This window comes from Phocoena phocoena, chromosome 6 (genome assembly GCF_963924675.1).
Source record: "Phocoena phocoena chromosome 6, mPhoPho1.1, whole genome shotgun sequence".
NCBI lineage: Eukaryota > Metazoa > Chordata > Mammalia > Artiodactyla > Phocoenidae > Phocoena > Phocoena phocoena.
Genome location: NC_089224.1, coordinates 114,664,773 through 114,679,636, shown reverse-complemented (window position 1 = coordinate 114,679,636; position 14,864 = coordinate 114,664,773). Strand labels below are relative to the sequence as shown.

The following is a 14,864-nucleotide window of genomic DNA, read 5'->3' as shown; positions in this document are numbered from 1 at the left end:
CTCCCAACAGTCCACAGTCACTCGGAGGGGCCCCTCCAGGCAGCGGTTGGAGGGGCAAGGACATCGTTTCCAGTCCCCGCCTGCCTCTCCCTGGGCCTCGGAGCTCCCACGTTCCAGAAAGGTCTTCTCGACAGGCCAGAGGTCATCTTGTGGGCCCTCATGGCTGGTGACCTTGGGCTGACACTGGGTGTGGGCTCCTGGGGGCAACCCAGTCTGTCCAGGGGTCCCTCCCTCTGCACCTAGAGCTCCCGTGCTCACCCCAGTACTGGCAGGCCTGCTTCCCCCAGATTGGGGTAGAGACCCCCCCACCTCTCTTTGTGCTTCCTGGCCGCTCACCCACATGATCTCCCCTCAGGGGCACCCGATGCCCGATGCCAGGAGTGGACTCAGCGCCGGGGTGGTCGGTCCCAATCGCTGGCCAGTCTTGTGCCTTGTCTGGCCCTGCCAGCCCCTGTGGTGGCTGTGAGGGGCAGCTCAGCCTCACATCCTCCTAAGACAGATGCCAGCTCACCCCAGGCTCAGGCACCACCCAGGAAATGGAATGGAGCCTCCCTGCCAGCCCCCTTGAAACTGCCTACCCTCCCCAAGGGCCTTTCCTGCCTTGGCCACAGGGCCCCCTGGGACTCTGGGCCCCTGCCTCCCAGGAGGGCGCTCAGTGGTCAACAGGCGACAAAAAGGATCTGAGGGGCGGGTTCCGCATCCCTCTAGAAAAGGCCGACGTGTCTGGACAAGGCGAGTTCAGGTCCTGGGCCCACCCGGGGCAGCCCAGCGAGGCCAGCAGGGCAGGCGTGCACAGTCAGGGAGCAGGAAAGACAAGGACAACCACAGCGCGATGGCCAGAGGAGGGGACACTGGGGACAGGGAGTCTGGGCACTCTAGGCCTTGAGAAGGAGCCACTCCCCACCGCCACCTCCCTGGGGAGGTCTCTTCACCAGGAGACAAGCCGATGCCCTCCTGGCCCACCCGGGAAGCAGCCCCACGTGTCCGTGAGATGACAGGTGGGCAGAGACCCCGGCCGGGTCCAGCGTGGAAAGGAAGAATTCAGGAGCTGAGACTGACAGCGTTTAATGAAGGCAGCGCCCCGAGCTCCTGGAGGCGAGGCGCAGCTTCGGGGGCGGACGGGAGAGAGTCCCCCGCTCAGCAAGGGGGCGGCCGGTGCCGCACCTCCAGGGCCTTGGCTGCTGGTTGGTGCAGGGCTGCCGCCGGCCTCACCTCCTCACTTCTGCAGCACAGACGAGACCCAACCAGGAGGGAGCCGCGTGCTGCCAGCCCCCTGCCACACCGCCCCGCCGGCGCTGCCCACTCACCATCCAGGACGTGAAACTGGTCCGCGGCCTCGCAGAAACCTGGGGGCCGGGGCTGGGGTCAGGGGTGGCGGGGCCGGGGCGCGGGGGAGGGCGAGGTGGACCGCGGGAGACGCAGGGACACTCACCATACTTGGGGAAGAACAGGGTGTGGTCCTCCGTCAGGTTGGCACCCTGGACCCGCTGCTCAAACACACTCAGGAATGATTCGCTCACGGGGAGCGAGCGGGCTGTGTGCGGGACACACGGGGCTCCTGGGCGCCCGCTGGGTGGGTGCGGGCTGGGCGGGCAGGGCGCTCTGGGAGCTGGGCTGTGTGCCGGGGGCTGTGATCTGACCCCTGCCCCCCACCCCCGGTCTCCTCTCTGTCCCCACATCTGGGCCTAACGGCAAGGGCAGGGGAAAGGGAGGGGAGCGTCCATGTGCCCATCCGGGCCCACCCAGACGGCCCTGCGCGTGTGCAGACCCGGTCCCGCGGGGACGTACCGTACAGCTTCACCGACAGCTGCCGCGCCCGCTCCAGGTACAGGATGGCGAAGCCCCGGTAGTCCGTCTCCCCAACGACCACGTCCACCGCCCCTCGGGCGCCTCGGGCTGGGCGGAGCCAGGTCGGGGTCAGCCTCACCCCCAGCCCTGCACCCTTGTCCCCGTGGCCCGAGCCTCACCTTGGAGCAGAAAGCGACCTGGGAGCCCCGTGTCACCGTAGAGCTGCCGCACCTGCCAGCAGATCCCATCCCTGGGGGTTGGGGGTGGGAGGAGGCACAGCAGGCTTGGGGACCCCAAACTGGGTGGGGCCTCCCGGGACCCTGGTCCCAGGGCCGCAGGCCGCAGCAGGGGTAGGGTTGGGGGCCGGGGTGGGAGTCGGGAGGCTGGGTGGGGGCGGGGCTCCGTGCCGGGACTCACAGCTTCCGGAAGGTGCTGACAGCCATGGCTGCACCCTGAGGAGTCACATGCAGTGTGGTGGCCTCAGCCCGGTGGCCCTGCTCCTGCAGGGAGCGGCACGCAGAGGCCACGGCCACAAGGAACCAGGTCCCTGAAAACTGGAACAGGCCCCGTGAGGGCACGCGGGGACGGGGGCTGCAAAGCTGGGCGCGCGCCACTCCAGCTCCTCCAAGCCTACCCGCTGCGCGTCGAAGTTGGCCGTGGGCTGGATGGCGCTGATGGGGGACGGGGGCCGAGGGGGTCTCTGAGCCCTCTGACCCAAGGAGCCGACGGCCAGGAGCAGAGTCAGGAGGGATGCCGTCCTGGGGGGCAGCATGGTGACAGCAGCGACGGTGACAGGCCTGGGGGAGGCGCAGGGCAGGATGGTCAAGTCCCGGGTCGGAGTCCACTGCCCACTGCTGCCCAGCCGTCCGGCCCGGGAAGTCTGTGTGCATCCCCCACCCCCCCGGCCCTGGGGCAAGCAAACGGACCGCCCCCTGCCCCTGCCCCGGCCTCCTCACGAACTCAGCCTCACCCTGCACATCTGACCTTGGCCCTGCACTTCCCGGCAGGGCTCCGCCGCCATGTCCTGTGTACAAAGTCCGAGTTGACCTCTGGCTTCTTCCCCACGTGACTTCCAGTGTGGCTGGTGCTCATCCCTTTGCACATTCATCTCCCTTAAACCGCCAACAGCTCCTTGAAGTACGGACTAGTCTTATCCCCACAGCGAAGAACACTTGTGCCCGACACTGGGAAGCGCCGGAGCCGAGTCTCGAACCGGAGATCTCGAGCCTCGCCCGCAGCCCCGCCCACGACCCACGGCGCTCGGCCGCCGCCCCTCCCGGCCGCCAGGGGCGCTGTTTCTGGAGAGAGCGAGCAAACACAGGCGCACGAAGAAGCACCGCCCGGGCCGCGGGGCCTGAAGCGCAGGCGCAGTAACAGCCAACGCGGGCTGCTGGGCTCGGCCCTCGACGGCCATCGATGCCTCGGGGCTCGTGACGTTGGCCTGGCGGGCTCAGTCATAGAGACGCGACGGCCGGAGCGGCGACGGAGGGCGGAAGCGGGTCGGCTGGCAGAGGCCTGGCGCCGGGGCGGGGGCAGCGCAGCCGGGCGGAGGCGGCCGCGGTGAGTGGGGCCGGCCCGGCGGGCGTCGACACCAGCCATGTCCGAACCCCGGCCCGGACCCCAGCGCCCTGGCCCCGGGGAGCGTCGTCACCCCGCCCCGATCCCCGGCCCCCGGCCCCAGCTCACCTGGCAGTGGCCGCACTGGCCCGTCGCCCACCTGGCAGGGCTCTCCTAGGCCAGAGGAGGGCAGGGGCCAGGGCCGGCTGGTGTCCCTGGCGGCGTCTGGGGCAGGCGGGCTGGCCCTCGTCCCGCCGGCCCCAGGTCTCTCCTGAGAAGGATCTCTGTCCCATGTTGACAGCTCCGAAGCCTGGGGCAGCAAGGTCAGAGAGGCAGGGTGCACAGGGGTCACCGACCCTTCGTTTCTCGGCCTCAGAGCGGTCACCAGCCCTGCCAGCCAGATGACTCCCTGGGATCCTGTGGGGGGCGGTCAGAGGGACCCGCCCGGGGCCCCACTCAGGACAGAAGGCCTGTCCTGAGGAGGGGGCTTTTGGGGTGAGGGTGGGTCTGGGGTCCCAGGGCCCGCCGCCAGCCCCGCCTCAGGCTGGACGAGGCCCGGAAGCTGCCTGTTCCGGGGATGACTTGGCCTTTCCGGGGACCCTCAGGAGCGTGGGGTCCAAGCAGCGCGGCTGTCCGGGAGGCTTGCTGAGGCTCTTGCATCCTTGGCCACGGGCGTTCTCCGCACGCGCTTAGCCCCGTGGAATTCCCAGGGGCCTCAGCTCCACCGCAGGCCCCTGCGCCTCTCCTTGGGCCTGGGGGCTGGTGTCCTCCCTGGTCCAGCTGGCGGCTAAGGGGACCGTGCGTGGGTTTCAGGGCCGCCTGGGCAGAATGTCACGATGGACGAGGGGGGCATACCCCTGCTCCCCGACAGCCTCGTTTACCAGATCTTCCTGAACTTGGGCCCGGCCGACGTGCTGGCCGCGGGGCTGGTGTGCCACCAATGGCAGGCCGTGTCCCGGGATGAGTTCCTGTGGAGGGAGCAGTTCTACCGCTACTACCAGGTGGCCCGCAACGTGCCCCGACACCCAGGTCAGCACCTGCACTCCGCCCCGAAGCCCCACTGGTCCTCGTGCTGGTCGAGGACAGCCAGGCTGTGCCTCAAACCGCAGGGCCTGGGGGGAGGCCGGAGGGTGGGCAGGGCTGGCCCCCGAGGCGTGGGGCCCCAGTGCGACACGCCCATACGCACACACAGCGGCCACATCCTGGTACGAGGAGTTTCGGCGGCTCTACGACACCGTGCCCTGCGTGGAGGTGCAGACTCTCGAGGAGCACACCGACCAGGTCCTGCACCTCAGCTTCTCCCACTCAGGCTACCAGTTTGCTTCCTGCTCCAAGGACTGCACCGTGAAGGTGAGGGCGGCTAACCCTGTAGGGAGAGAGGGCCAGGCCACGAGTGACAGCTGGCCCGTCTGCTGCATCCGCGTGGGGAGGCCCGGGACCTGGACCACTGGCCTGGATCACCCGGGCTGGGAGGCTGGGGCTGGGCGGCCCTAACTGCCTACAGAGAAGAGAGGGTCCTGCTCGCAGCTGCTCCAGAGCCGGCCCCAAGCTCCACGTACTCGCATCGCTCCGGCGGTCTGACAGCCAAAGACAAGGGGCCCCCACCGGATGGCGGTTTCCAAGCACTGGCTCAGCCGAGCCGACCACCGGGAGAGGGGCCCCGTGCAGGGCGGGATCACGAGGTGCGCCTGCACGGCTCTCCATGCAGATCTGGAACAATGACCTGACCATCTCGCTGCTGCACAGCGCAGACATGCGGCCCTACAACTGGAGCTACACCCAGTTCTCCCAGTTCAACCAGGACGATTCTCTGCTGCTGGCGTCCGGGGTGTTCCTGGGGCCCCACAACTCCTCCTCGGGCGAGATCGCCGTCATCAGCCTAGGTGAGAGTGGGCCGAGGGTGGGCAGCCCTCGCACCGGGGCTGTCCCACCCAGGCCCCCGCTCCGTCTCCATCTCTGCCCCGACAACCCCGCCCCTAAGGCCAGCTCCACCCCCTGCCTGGACAACCCCACCCCATCCCTCCAGCCCCGCCTCCCCCCGCCCCCGCCCCATCCTGCTGCTCCCCGCAGACACCTTCGCCTTGCTGTCCCGGGTGCGCAACAAGCCCTACGACGTGTTCGGTTGCTGGCTCACGGACACCAGCCTGATCTCGGGAAACTTGCACCGCATCGGGGACATCACGTCGTGCTCTGTGCTCTGGCTTAACAACGCCTTCCAGGTGCGCGCTGGGGGGCCCTGCGGCCGGCGGCAGCCCCCAGCAGCCCGTGCCCACCCCTGCGCTCCTGCCCCCAGGACGTGGAGTCGGAGAACGTGAACGTGGTGAAGCGGCTTTTCAAGATCCAGAACCTGAACGCTAGCACCATCCGCACCGTCATGGTGGCCGACTGCAGTCGCTTCGACAGCCCGGAGCTCCTGCTGGACGCCGGCGCCCCTGGCGCAGGCCCCGGCCGTGTCTTTGACCTGAGCAGCGACAGCGAGGACCAGGCGGTCGACCCGGGCCCGGCCCGCGCCAAGGGCTTGCGGCGCGTCCTGGAGGGCCGGGCCCAGCCCCAGCTGTCAGAGTGCGCGCTGGAGACCAAGGCGGCCGAGCTGCTGGCCCAGGGCCACACCAAGCCCCCCGAGCGCAGCACAGCCGCCGCCGGCAACAAACTCCTCATCTTCACCACGGGCTGCTTCACCTACTCGCCGCACCAGATCGGTGAGGGGCCCGGGCGAGGCTTCCTGGGGTGGGGCGGGGCCCGTCTGTGCGCAGAGTCCCTTCCTCCCTTTGCCCTGAGGGTGAGCGCTTGTGCAGCCCGCCGGGGCGCACCTTCGGATCCAGGGGCACAGGGCCCGTGGCGCCGCGGGCGTCTGGGCGCTCCCAGGCACCGAGGCGCTGCCCACCCGGCCCCCACAGGCATCAAGCAGATCCTGCCGCACCAGATGACCACGGCGGGGCCCGTGCTGGGCGAGGGCCGGGGCTCCGACGCCTTCTTCGACGCGCTCGACCACGTCATCGACGTGCACGGACACATCATCGGCATGGGCCTGTCCCCCGACAACAGGTGGGCGTCTGTTGGCAGCCTGGGTGGGGGCGTCCGCAGGCCCTTACTGAGCAGCGCGCCCATGCAGGTACCTGTACGTAAACAGCCGCGCCTGGCCCAGCGGCTCGGTGGTGGCCGACCCCATGCAGCCGCCGCCGATCGCGGAGGAGATCGACCTGCTGGTGTTCGACCTCAAGACCATGCGGGAGGTGAAACGGGCCCTGCGCGCCCACCGCGCCTACACGCCTAATGATGAGTGCTTCTTCATCTTCCTGGACGTCAGCAGGGACTTCGTGGCCAGGTCCGGGGGCGGAGCCGGGTGGGGAGGGGCCCCAGTGGGCGGTCGGGGGCTCATCCCAGGCGCTCTCGCAGTGGGGCAGAGGATCGGCACGGCTACATCTGGGACCGCCACTACAACATCTGCCTGGCCAAGCTGCGGCACCAGGACGTGGTCAACTCAGTGGTCTTCAGCCCCCAGGAGCAGGAGCTCCTGCTGACGGCCAGCGACGACGCCACCATCAAAGCCTGGCGCTCGCCACGCACGGTGCGTGTCCACCAGGCCCCGCGCCCGCGCCCGCGCCCCTTCTTCTCCTGGTTCGCCAGCCAGAGGCGCTGAGGGGCGCTGGGACCCACCGAGGAGGCCACGGAGGCCCATGGCCCTTTTTCGGGGGTTGAGCTGCCGCCCAGAGCGCGCGGGGGCAGAGAAGCTTGCTGCAGAAATGCCTTAGGAGGGGGGCCCCGTGAGGCCACAGCGGGGGACGGCCTGGCCCCCACCACGCTCGTGCACGCACACCGCCTCCCACAGCTGTGACGCTCAGCCTTGGGCAGCCAGGGCCGTCTCTGGCTGGCTTGGGCTGCACAGGACACTGGGCCCCCGCTCTTCACCCACCCCCTTCCCCTGGGCCTGGGCTCTGGGACAGTCTGCACGACACGTTCCCCTTGGCCAGCTCTGTGGGGCCCTGGCGGTGTTTGCTGGGCCCAGCCTTGCCCAGGGAGCCCAGGCTCCCTCTTCTGGGAACTTCCCGGCGTCAGGGTCGAGATGCGGGTCAGGCTGCCGTGGGCCCAGGGGACCTGCATGTCACTGGTTCAGGGTCTGAATAAAAAGTTGGCAACAGCACAGCGCCGACCAGTCTGTGCGGGGAGGGGCGTGGCATCTATACGGGCCCTCGTCGTGCCTGCTGGACGGGGCGGGTGCCCTAGGCCACACGCTAGGAGCTTCCCCGAACTGGGCAGTGGGACGCGAGTCTGCGTCCCTAGCCGCTGCCCCCACTGCCTCTGTGGACAAGTCGGCGAGCGCAGACTCTGGAGCACGTCCGGCACGTGTGCGCTCCCCGCCAGCAGGGGGCGCAGAGGGACACGGCCTGGCAAGTGCCAGGCACCAGGGACGGCAGGCGGGGCGGGCGGCGGGCGGGGGGAGCCGGTTTCAGGGCTTGGAGTTCTCAAGGGGGTGCCCTGGCTGGGGCAGGGGCAGGGGCAGACCTCTGGGGCCTGGCACGTGACAATGTGGACACAGCAGAGGTGGCAGCAGAGAGGCGGGGGTGGCCCCAGCTGTACCCTTAAGCCTGGCCCAGGCCCATCCTGGGGGCTCACCTGGCCCGCTTGTTCATCTCGGGACACCCCGGGGTGGAGGTGCAGCCTGGCTGCACGTGGAGCGATGGTGCTGAACTGCCATCGGCTCCACACTTGGCACGCGCCAACGTGACAGTTGAGAAGACACGTGGATGGGCCTTGGGGGACAGCGTGTTTCTCCAGGCCAGAGGCAGCGGTGAGCAGAGGCTGCCCCGGTCGCCTGCGGGGTCGGAGCCAAGCTGGCCGCAGGCAGACGGGCTGGGCAGGGCCGGGTACAGACACGAGGTCGGGGAAGCTGACCCAGGAGGAGTTCGGACTGGAGGGCAAGGTGCCCGGAGGAGCCAGCCGGTGGCACAGCTGCGCCCCGAGGACAGAGCCCCAGCCCCACGGCTGCAGCGGGAAAGCCTGGGCCCCTGGGTCTGTCTCCGAACAACTGGACGGGTGAGAACAGGGAAGGGAGCCCAACAGCAGCGGAGCCCAAGCGCTCTGCCTGGGACCCGCCTGGAGCCGCAGCCCGGAACCCAAGCTCGGCCTCAGACAGGAGCCAGGAAACCCCACGGGTAGCTGCGAGGTGACGCGGTTTCTGGAAAAGAGTGGAGATGTGTTTAATTTAAAGCCATCAAGGAAACCTACAAAATCTGTAAAACAAAAGCAGCGGAATCGGAATCAAGAACATGCAGAAACTGAAAAATTAGAAGGGAGCCAACAGAGAAGAGAGAGGTTGATTGGAACTAAATGCGTAACACACGAAAGAAGGCTGGACCAGGCCCGCCTGGTGTGAGCACTGGGAAGCGGGTGACAAAAAGCAGAGAAACAGAAACGTGCCAGAGGAGCGGGGAGGCCCGGGAGGCGGAGGGGTGGGGGGTGGGGGTGGAGAGCAGGTGGAGGCGGGGTTGGAAGAGGACACCCATCCCCAGAGCACACGAGCTGAGGTCTGATTGAGGGCAGCAAGCAGGCTCGAGCCTCCAAGCTCCATGGGAGGTGGGTGCAGGTGGGGAGGCGGGTGCAGGTGGGGAGCCGGCTCGAGGCCCTGCCCCTCCGGAGGTGTGGCCAGAAACCCGAGCAGAGGCCGGGGCAGCCGAGGGCTCCGACAAGGGTGCCATGGCAGGCGGGGCAGGGGCAGTGGCAGCCCTGGGGCCCTCAGCACTGGCACCTCTCACCGGTGCCCACCCTCAGTTCCTGGGCCTGCACACGGCACAGCCGCCAGCCTGCCATGGGGTCGGGAAAAGGGACTTGTGAAGCTGAGTGAGTTCGGAGAGGCCGGGTGATCCCCGGGGGCTGTGTGGCCCGAGGCACAGCCAGACTAAGGAGGGGCACGACAGAGCAGGGTTAACGGGAGTGCCAGGTTTCAGGCTGGAGGCCAGACGGGGTGCCAGCAACCAGACCAGAGGGAGCAGCTTGAGAAACAGCCCGTGAAGTGGTTGTGACGCCCAGGACCACCCGTGAGCTGCCGGTGTGCTCCTAGAGCTCGGGCCCACGGCTCGGTGAGCTGGCAGAGCGGCACGCAGGACCGGCCGGAAGAGCATGGCTTTCGGGGCTGGGCTGACGTGGGGTCCAGCCCGCGGGTGGCAGTGCGAACGTGAGCCTGGGCCTAACTAGACCCAGACCCGGTAAGGTCAACGTCCAGAATCTAATCTACAGTTACCCAGCACACGAAGAGCTGGGAAACGTTCAACTCAAGGGAAGCCAAGGATGCTGGAGTCACCTGACAGAGACAGAGTGGCTCTTGTAAAATGCCTGAGTGAGCAAACACATTCTGCAGTGGATGTTAAGATATAAACAAAAAAGGGAAATAACCCAAAATTTAAAACTCGAGACAGACTCCATAGCTGGATGGAGAAGTCAGAGGAAAGAGTCAGTGAACTGGACTGAAGACAGGACAACAGAGATGGTCCAACCTGAACAGGCACGCAAAGGTCTAAGCGCAAAAGGAGAGGAGGAAGCGATTTGAAGAAATGATGGCTGAAAACGTCCCCAAATTTGGATATAAACCTACAGATATAAACCTACAGATTCAAGAGGTTGAGCAAAAGGACAAACTCAAGGACATCCACACCCGGACACATCTAAACCGGTGCTGAAAACCGAAGACAAAAGAAACCTGAAAGCAGTGAGAAGATGCACCTCGGCCCCCCGGGGAACAGCCTGTGGTGACTACAGATTCCTCATGAGAAACCACGGAGGCCACAGGAAGTAGCACTTTTTTTTTTTTTTTTGGGTGCGCTGAGGGATCTTAGTTCCCTGACCAGGGATTGAACCTGGGCCCCGGCAGTGAAAGCCTGGCGTCCTACCCACTAGGCCAACAGGGTACTCCCAGAAGTAGCACATGTTTTAAGTGCTGGGGAAAAGGAAAGACTCAGCCCAGAGTTCTACATCCAGTGAAAATGATCTCCTCTAACAGAAATGCCGATGGGAGCTCTTCCGACAGGAAGGAGACGGTGTCAGGAAACCTGGAGGGTCAGCAGGGAGGGGACAGCAACAGAAACGGTGAACGCTCTCCTCTTGAGTTCTCCGCACACATTCGGCTGCTGAAAGGAAGTTTGTTATGGTGTCATCTGGCGACATGTCCAGCACACAAAGGTAACGGGGGAACCACAAAGGGGCCTCCAGGGTGGTAAGGTTTCTACATCCCAGTTAAAGAGCAAACTACTGATTCCAAGTAGACTGGAACAACCACTAAAACCATAACGAGAGAGAGTCAGTATCACAACGGATGAACTAAAATCGAATACTGGGACTTCCCTGGCAGTCCAGTGGTTAGGACTCCGCACTCCCGACGCAGGGGGCACGGGTTCGATCCCTGGTTGGGGAACTAAGATCCTGCATGCTGCTTGGTCAAAAAAACAAAACAAAACAAAAACAACAAGCAAACAACCCAGAGAGAACCAACAGAAAACAAACACAAAATGGTCAACTTATATCTAGCGTATCAATAATTACATTATTGTCAGCGTGAAACTTAAAAACAAAAAAACCTACAACCCAACTATGCCATCTTTAAGAAACTCAAATATAGTATAGGTTAGTTAAAAGTAAAAGGATGGAAAAATGTATACCACAAAAATACCAGTGAAAAGAAACAAGATGTTAATATCAGACAAAGTAAAGCACATTTCAGAAAAAGTCTGTTACCAAGGAAAAAGAGGGACATTACACACGGATACAAGAGTAAATTCACCAAGAAGATATAACAATCCTACACGTGTGTGCGCCTAACAACAGAGCCTCAGAATACACAAAGCAAGAAGTGACAGAATGAGAGGAGAAACAGATGCCTCTGGAGGTACAGGTGGAGACTAGGTGCTCCTCTCTCTGAAGGTCGAACTAGTCACAGAGGCAGCAACGTGCAGGAGAACTGAGCCCTCCCCTGTGTTGGCTTCCTGGGTGGCTGGAACAAAGTACCACAAACTGGGAAGTTGAAAACAACAGAAATTTATTGTCTCAAAGTTCTGGAGGCCGAAAGTCCAAGGTCAAGGTGCTGGCAGGGCCACTCTCTCTGGGGGAAGCCCTTCCTGGCCTCTTCCTAGGTTCTGGCGTTTGCCAGACATCAGGCGCTCCTGACCTGTAGACGCATCACTGCGACCTTCTGTCTTCACGTGGCATCCTCCTCCCTGGGCCTGTTCACGTGCTCTTCCCTCTGTGCACGTCTGTGTCCATGTTTCCCCTTTTCAGAAGGACACCAGTCATATTGGATTGAGCCCACCCTAATGACCTCATTTTAACTTATCTCTGTAAAGACCGTATTTCCAAATAAGGTCACAGTCTGAGTTACTGAGGGTTAGTACTTCATATCTTTTGGCGAGTCACAATTCAGTACATGACAACCATTAGCCAACTGAATCTAATCGATACGTATGGAACACTCCCCTCACCGACAGCAGAAGACACGTTCTTTTTCTTTTTCTTTTATCTGTTTATTTTTGGCTGCGTTGGGTCTTCGTTGCTGCGTGCGGGCTTTCTCTAGTCGTGGCGAGCGGGGGCTCCTCTTCGTTGCGGTGCGCGGGCTTCTCATCGCGGTGGCTTCTCTTGTTGCGGAGCACGGGCTCCGGCGCGTGGGCTTCAGTAGTTGTGGCACGCGGGTTCAGTAGTTGTGGCGCACGGGCTTAGTTGCTCTGCGGCATGTGGGATCTTCCCGGACCAGGGCTCGAACCCGTGTCCCCTGCACCGGCAGGTGGATTCTTAACCACCGTGCCACCAGGGAAGCCCTGACATGTTCTTTTCAAGTGCACATGAAACAGCCACCAACGTGGAGCACAGCCTGCACCACTGAATGAGCCTCAGACACAGGAAGACGAGGGGGCGCAAGTCAGCTGTGAGCAGACAGCACACATGATGCTGTCCCTCTACTTGAAGGTTTCTTTTTTTTTTTGGCCGCAATGCATCCATGCGGGATCCTAGTTCCCCAACCGGGGATCGAACTCGTCGTGCCCCCTTCAGTGGAAGCGCAGAGTCTTAACCATTGGACCACCAGGGAAGTCCCTACTCGATGTTTCTAAATGATTATTTTGTGCGTTGAAAAAATAAGATGGAATTAAATTCTAGGTAACATGGAAGACAAGGGAGTAGGAGGTCAAATAAAGGCATAAATTAAAACTCACATCCCAGTGGGAATGCCAGATGGTGCAGCCACTTCGGAAGGTAACTTGACAGCTCCTCCGATAGTTAAACACACGCCCCACAGCTCCCCTCGGAGGCATCTTCCAGGAGAGAGGGAAACACACGTCCATGCTAAGACTCGTACACAATGCTCACAGCAGCCAAAGGCGGACCCACCCACGAGTCCATTACTGCGTGTCCATCCACACCGGGACGGTCATTCAGCTTGAGGCTTCAGAACCTTGAAAACCTCATGCTCCAAGAAGCAGACGTCAAGGGCCAGGTTGTGCGACTCTGCTTATACGAGTGTCCAGCACAGGCAAATTGGTGGAGACATGGGTCAGTGGTTGCCAGGGGCAGGGGGCGGGGGCGGGAACGTCCTAAACCAGGTTACAAGGCAGCGGCCCGCCCCCGGGTTCCTCCCCTGCAGCTCAGTTTCCCCCCGGAACCCTGGTTCCCTGGCAGAAGTGACCACAGCAGCTCACGCTCCTCGAGGGCAGGGCCGGCGCCTGCAGTCCTGACTGCAGACGTCCACTCCTCGCTCCATCGCAGGGCGGGCACCTGTCCCGAGCTCCTCTGGCAAGTCCCCCAGATGGAGAGCCTTCCCGCTGCAGTCTCTGAGTCCACGCCCTTCCAGCGCTACCTTCTCCGGACCCTGGGCACCTCGGGGCAGCCACTCCCGTGCCCACGTCCCACCTTCCCAACGAACGGGCTCAAGTCTTCCTTCTGCTGTCGCCTTCTTCCCGCTCCTTGTCCTTGTGGCTGAAGAGTACCTTTCTACGCCTCTCATTTTACTGTTCTGTTTCATTTTAAGGGTAAGGAAACAAACTCATTAATCTACTTGGTTTAACCTGAAGTGACCTGATGGAAACACACACACAAACACCATATATAAACAAACTTCAAACGTAAAAACCCAGTATGTTAAAAACAAACAGTATGTTTAAAACTATCAGAACAGGACTTCCCTCGTGGCGCAGGGGTTAAGAATCCGCCTGCCAGTGCAGGGCACACGGGTTCGAGCCCTGGTCCGGGAAGATCCCACGTGCCGCGGAGCAACTAAGCCTGTGCACCACAACTACTGAGCCTGCGCTCTAGAGCCCGAGAGCCACAACTACTGAGCCTGTGAGCCACAGCTACTGAAGCCCATGCACCTAGAGCCCGTGCTCCGCAACAAGAGAAGCCACCACGATGAGAAACCCACGCACCGCAACGAAGAGCAGCCCCCGCTCGCCGCAACTAGGGAAAGCCCGCGCGCAGCAACGAAGACCCAACGCAGCCATAAACAAATAAATAAATTTACTTATTTAAAAAAACCCAACCATCAGAAGAAAACAGTATTTGTCAGGCTGGTGGGGGCAGGGGGCTGGGACTTCTTGACTAAGTGGCCAGCGGCACTGTCCATGACCCGCATGTGTACAAGCGCTCCATTTCTGTGCCCGCACGTGCTCCACGGCCAGTTTCCGGGAATACTGGGAGCTCTCTCCGACCAGGAGGAAAACAGGACCAACACCCCAGCAGGCAGGCGGGCGGCAGGCAGGGACCCTGGAGGAGCAACACGCCTGCACGCACGAGCAGCAAGGCCTGGACCGGATGGGACGGGCAGCAGCGGGGATGCTCTGTCCAGGTTAGGAGGGCAGAGCGGGGAGGCACGTGCCCGAGGGAACGTGGAGGAGGGACACCGTCTGTGTCTGCGCCTGGCCCGCCGTGCGGTGCTCACCACACCAGGCGTTCCCCTGGGGGAGGGGAAGAGGGATCTGCAGAGGACTGGGTACACAGGCCTTACTTGTGGGTGACCACAGAGACAGAAATTCAAACAGAAAAGGATCCAAATCCATGAGGGCGGTGCCTTGGCCAGTGAAGGAGGTGGTGAGAGGGAAAGGAAGCAGGACTTCAACTTTTCTGCAATGTTTCTTTTTAATTAAAATACAGAATTCAAAACGTGTACACGTGTTAATTTTGGACACACGGAGCTTATTACTCTGCGCCTTTCAATTCTTCAACTTCTCAAAACAGAGAAGCGACAGCGTTGTCACGGGTCCTCGTAAGGACTCCACTCTTGAGCACCCAGTCCCGGTCACTAGTGTACCTGGGTGTGGCCAGCTCCCGGCCAGGACGCCGTGCCCATCCTGCAGCCCCGGGCTGAAGCCCTGACTGGGTCCAGCCGAGGTGCAAGCATGTGCTCAGGCTGCCCGGGCTCTGCCGCTGCCGAGGAAACACCTGGAGGCCAGGCAAGTCCTGGTCCTGGGGAGATGCCACCTGTCAGGTCCCAAATGCCGACAAAGCTGTCGGCCACCCTTCCAGGCCGGGGGGCCCCGCACGGAGGGGCG

General features: G+C 62.9%; 2 protein-coding genes across 2 annotated transcripts; one reads left to right on the top strand and one right to left on the bottom strand.

Moving 5' to 3' along the window:
- Nucleotides 1-1,137: 1,137 nt before the first annotated feature.
- C8G (complement C8 gamma chain) lies at nucleotides 1,138-2,606 on the bottom strand. Its single transcript, XM_065879988.1, has 6 exons — nucleotides 2,423-2,606; nucleotides 2,206-2,342; nucleotides 1,968-2,038; nucleotides 1,789-1,896; nucleotides 1,433-1,534; nucleotides 1,138-1,346 (listed from the first exon to the last, which is right to left on the bottom strand). Exons 1-6 carry the CDS (start codon nucleotides 2,558-2,560, stop codon nucleotides 1,138-1,140), a joined length of 765 nt encoding a protein of 254 aa, XP_065736060.1. The 5' UTR covers nucleotides 2,561-2,606.
- A 645-nt stretch (nucleotides 2,607-3,251) lies between these two features.
- Nucleotides 3,252-7,486, top strand: FBXW5 (F-box and WD repeat domain containing 5). The gene is made up of 9 exons (XM_065879164.1): nucleotides 3,252-3,348; nucleotides 4,159-4,374; nucleotides 4,538-4,695; nucleotides 5,054-5,228; nucleotides 5,416-5,564; nucleotides 5,639-6,044; nucleotides 6,243-6,390; nucleotides 6,458-6,670; nucleotides 6,742-7,486. Exons 2-9 carry the CDS (start codon nucleotides 4,182-4,184, stop codon nucleotides 6,983-6,985), a joined length of 1,686 nt encoding a protein of 561 aa, XP_065735236.1. The 5' UTR covers nucleotides 3,252-3,348; nucleotides 4,159-4,181; the 3' UTR covers nucleotides 6,986-7,486.
- The last annotated feature ends 7,378 nt before the right edge of the window (nucleotides 7,487-14,864 follow it).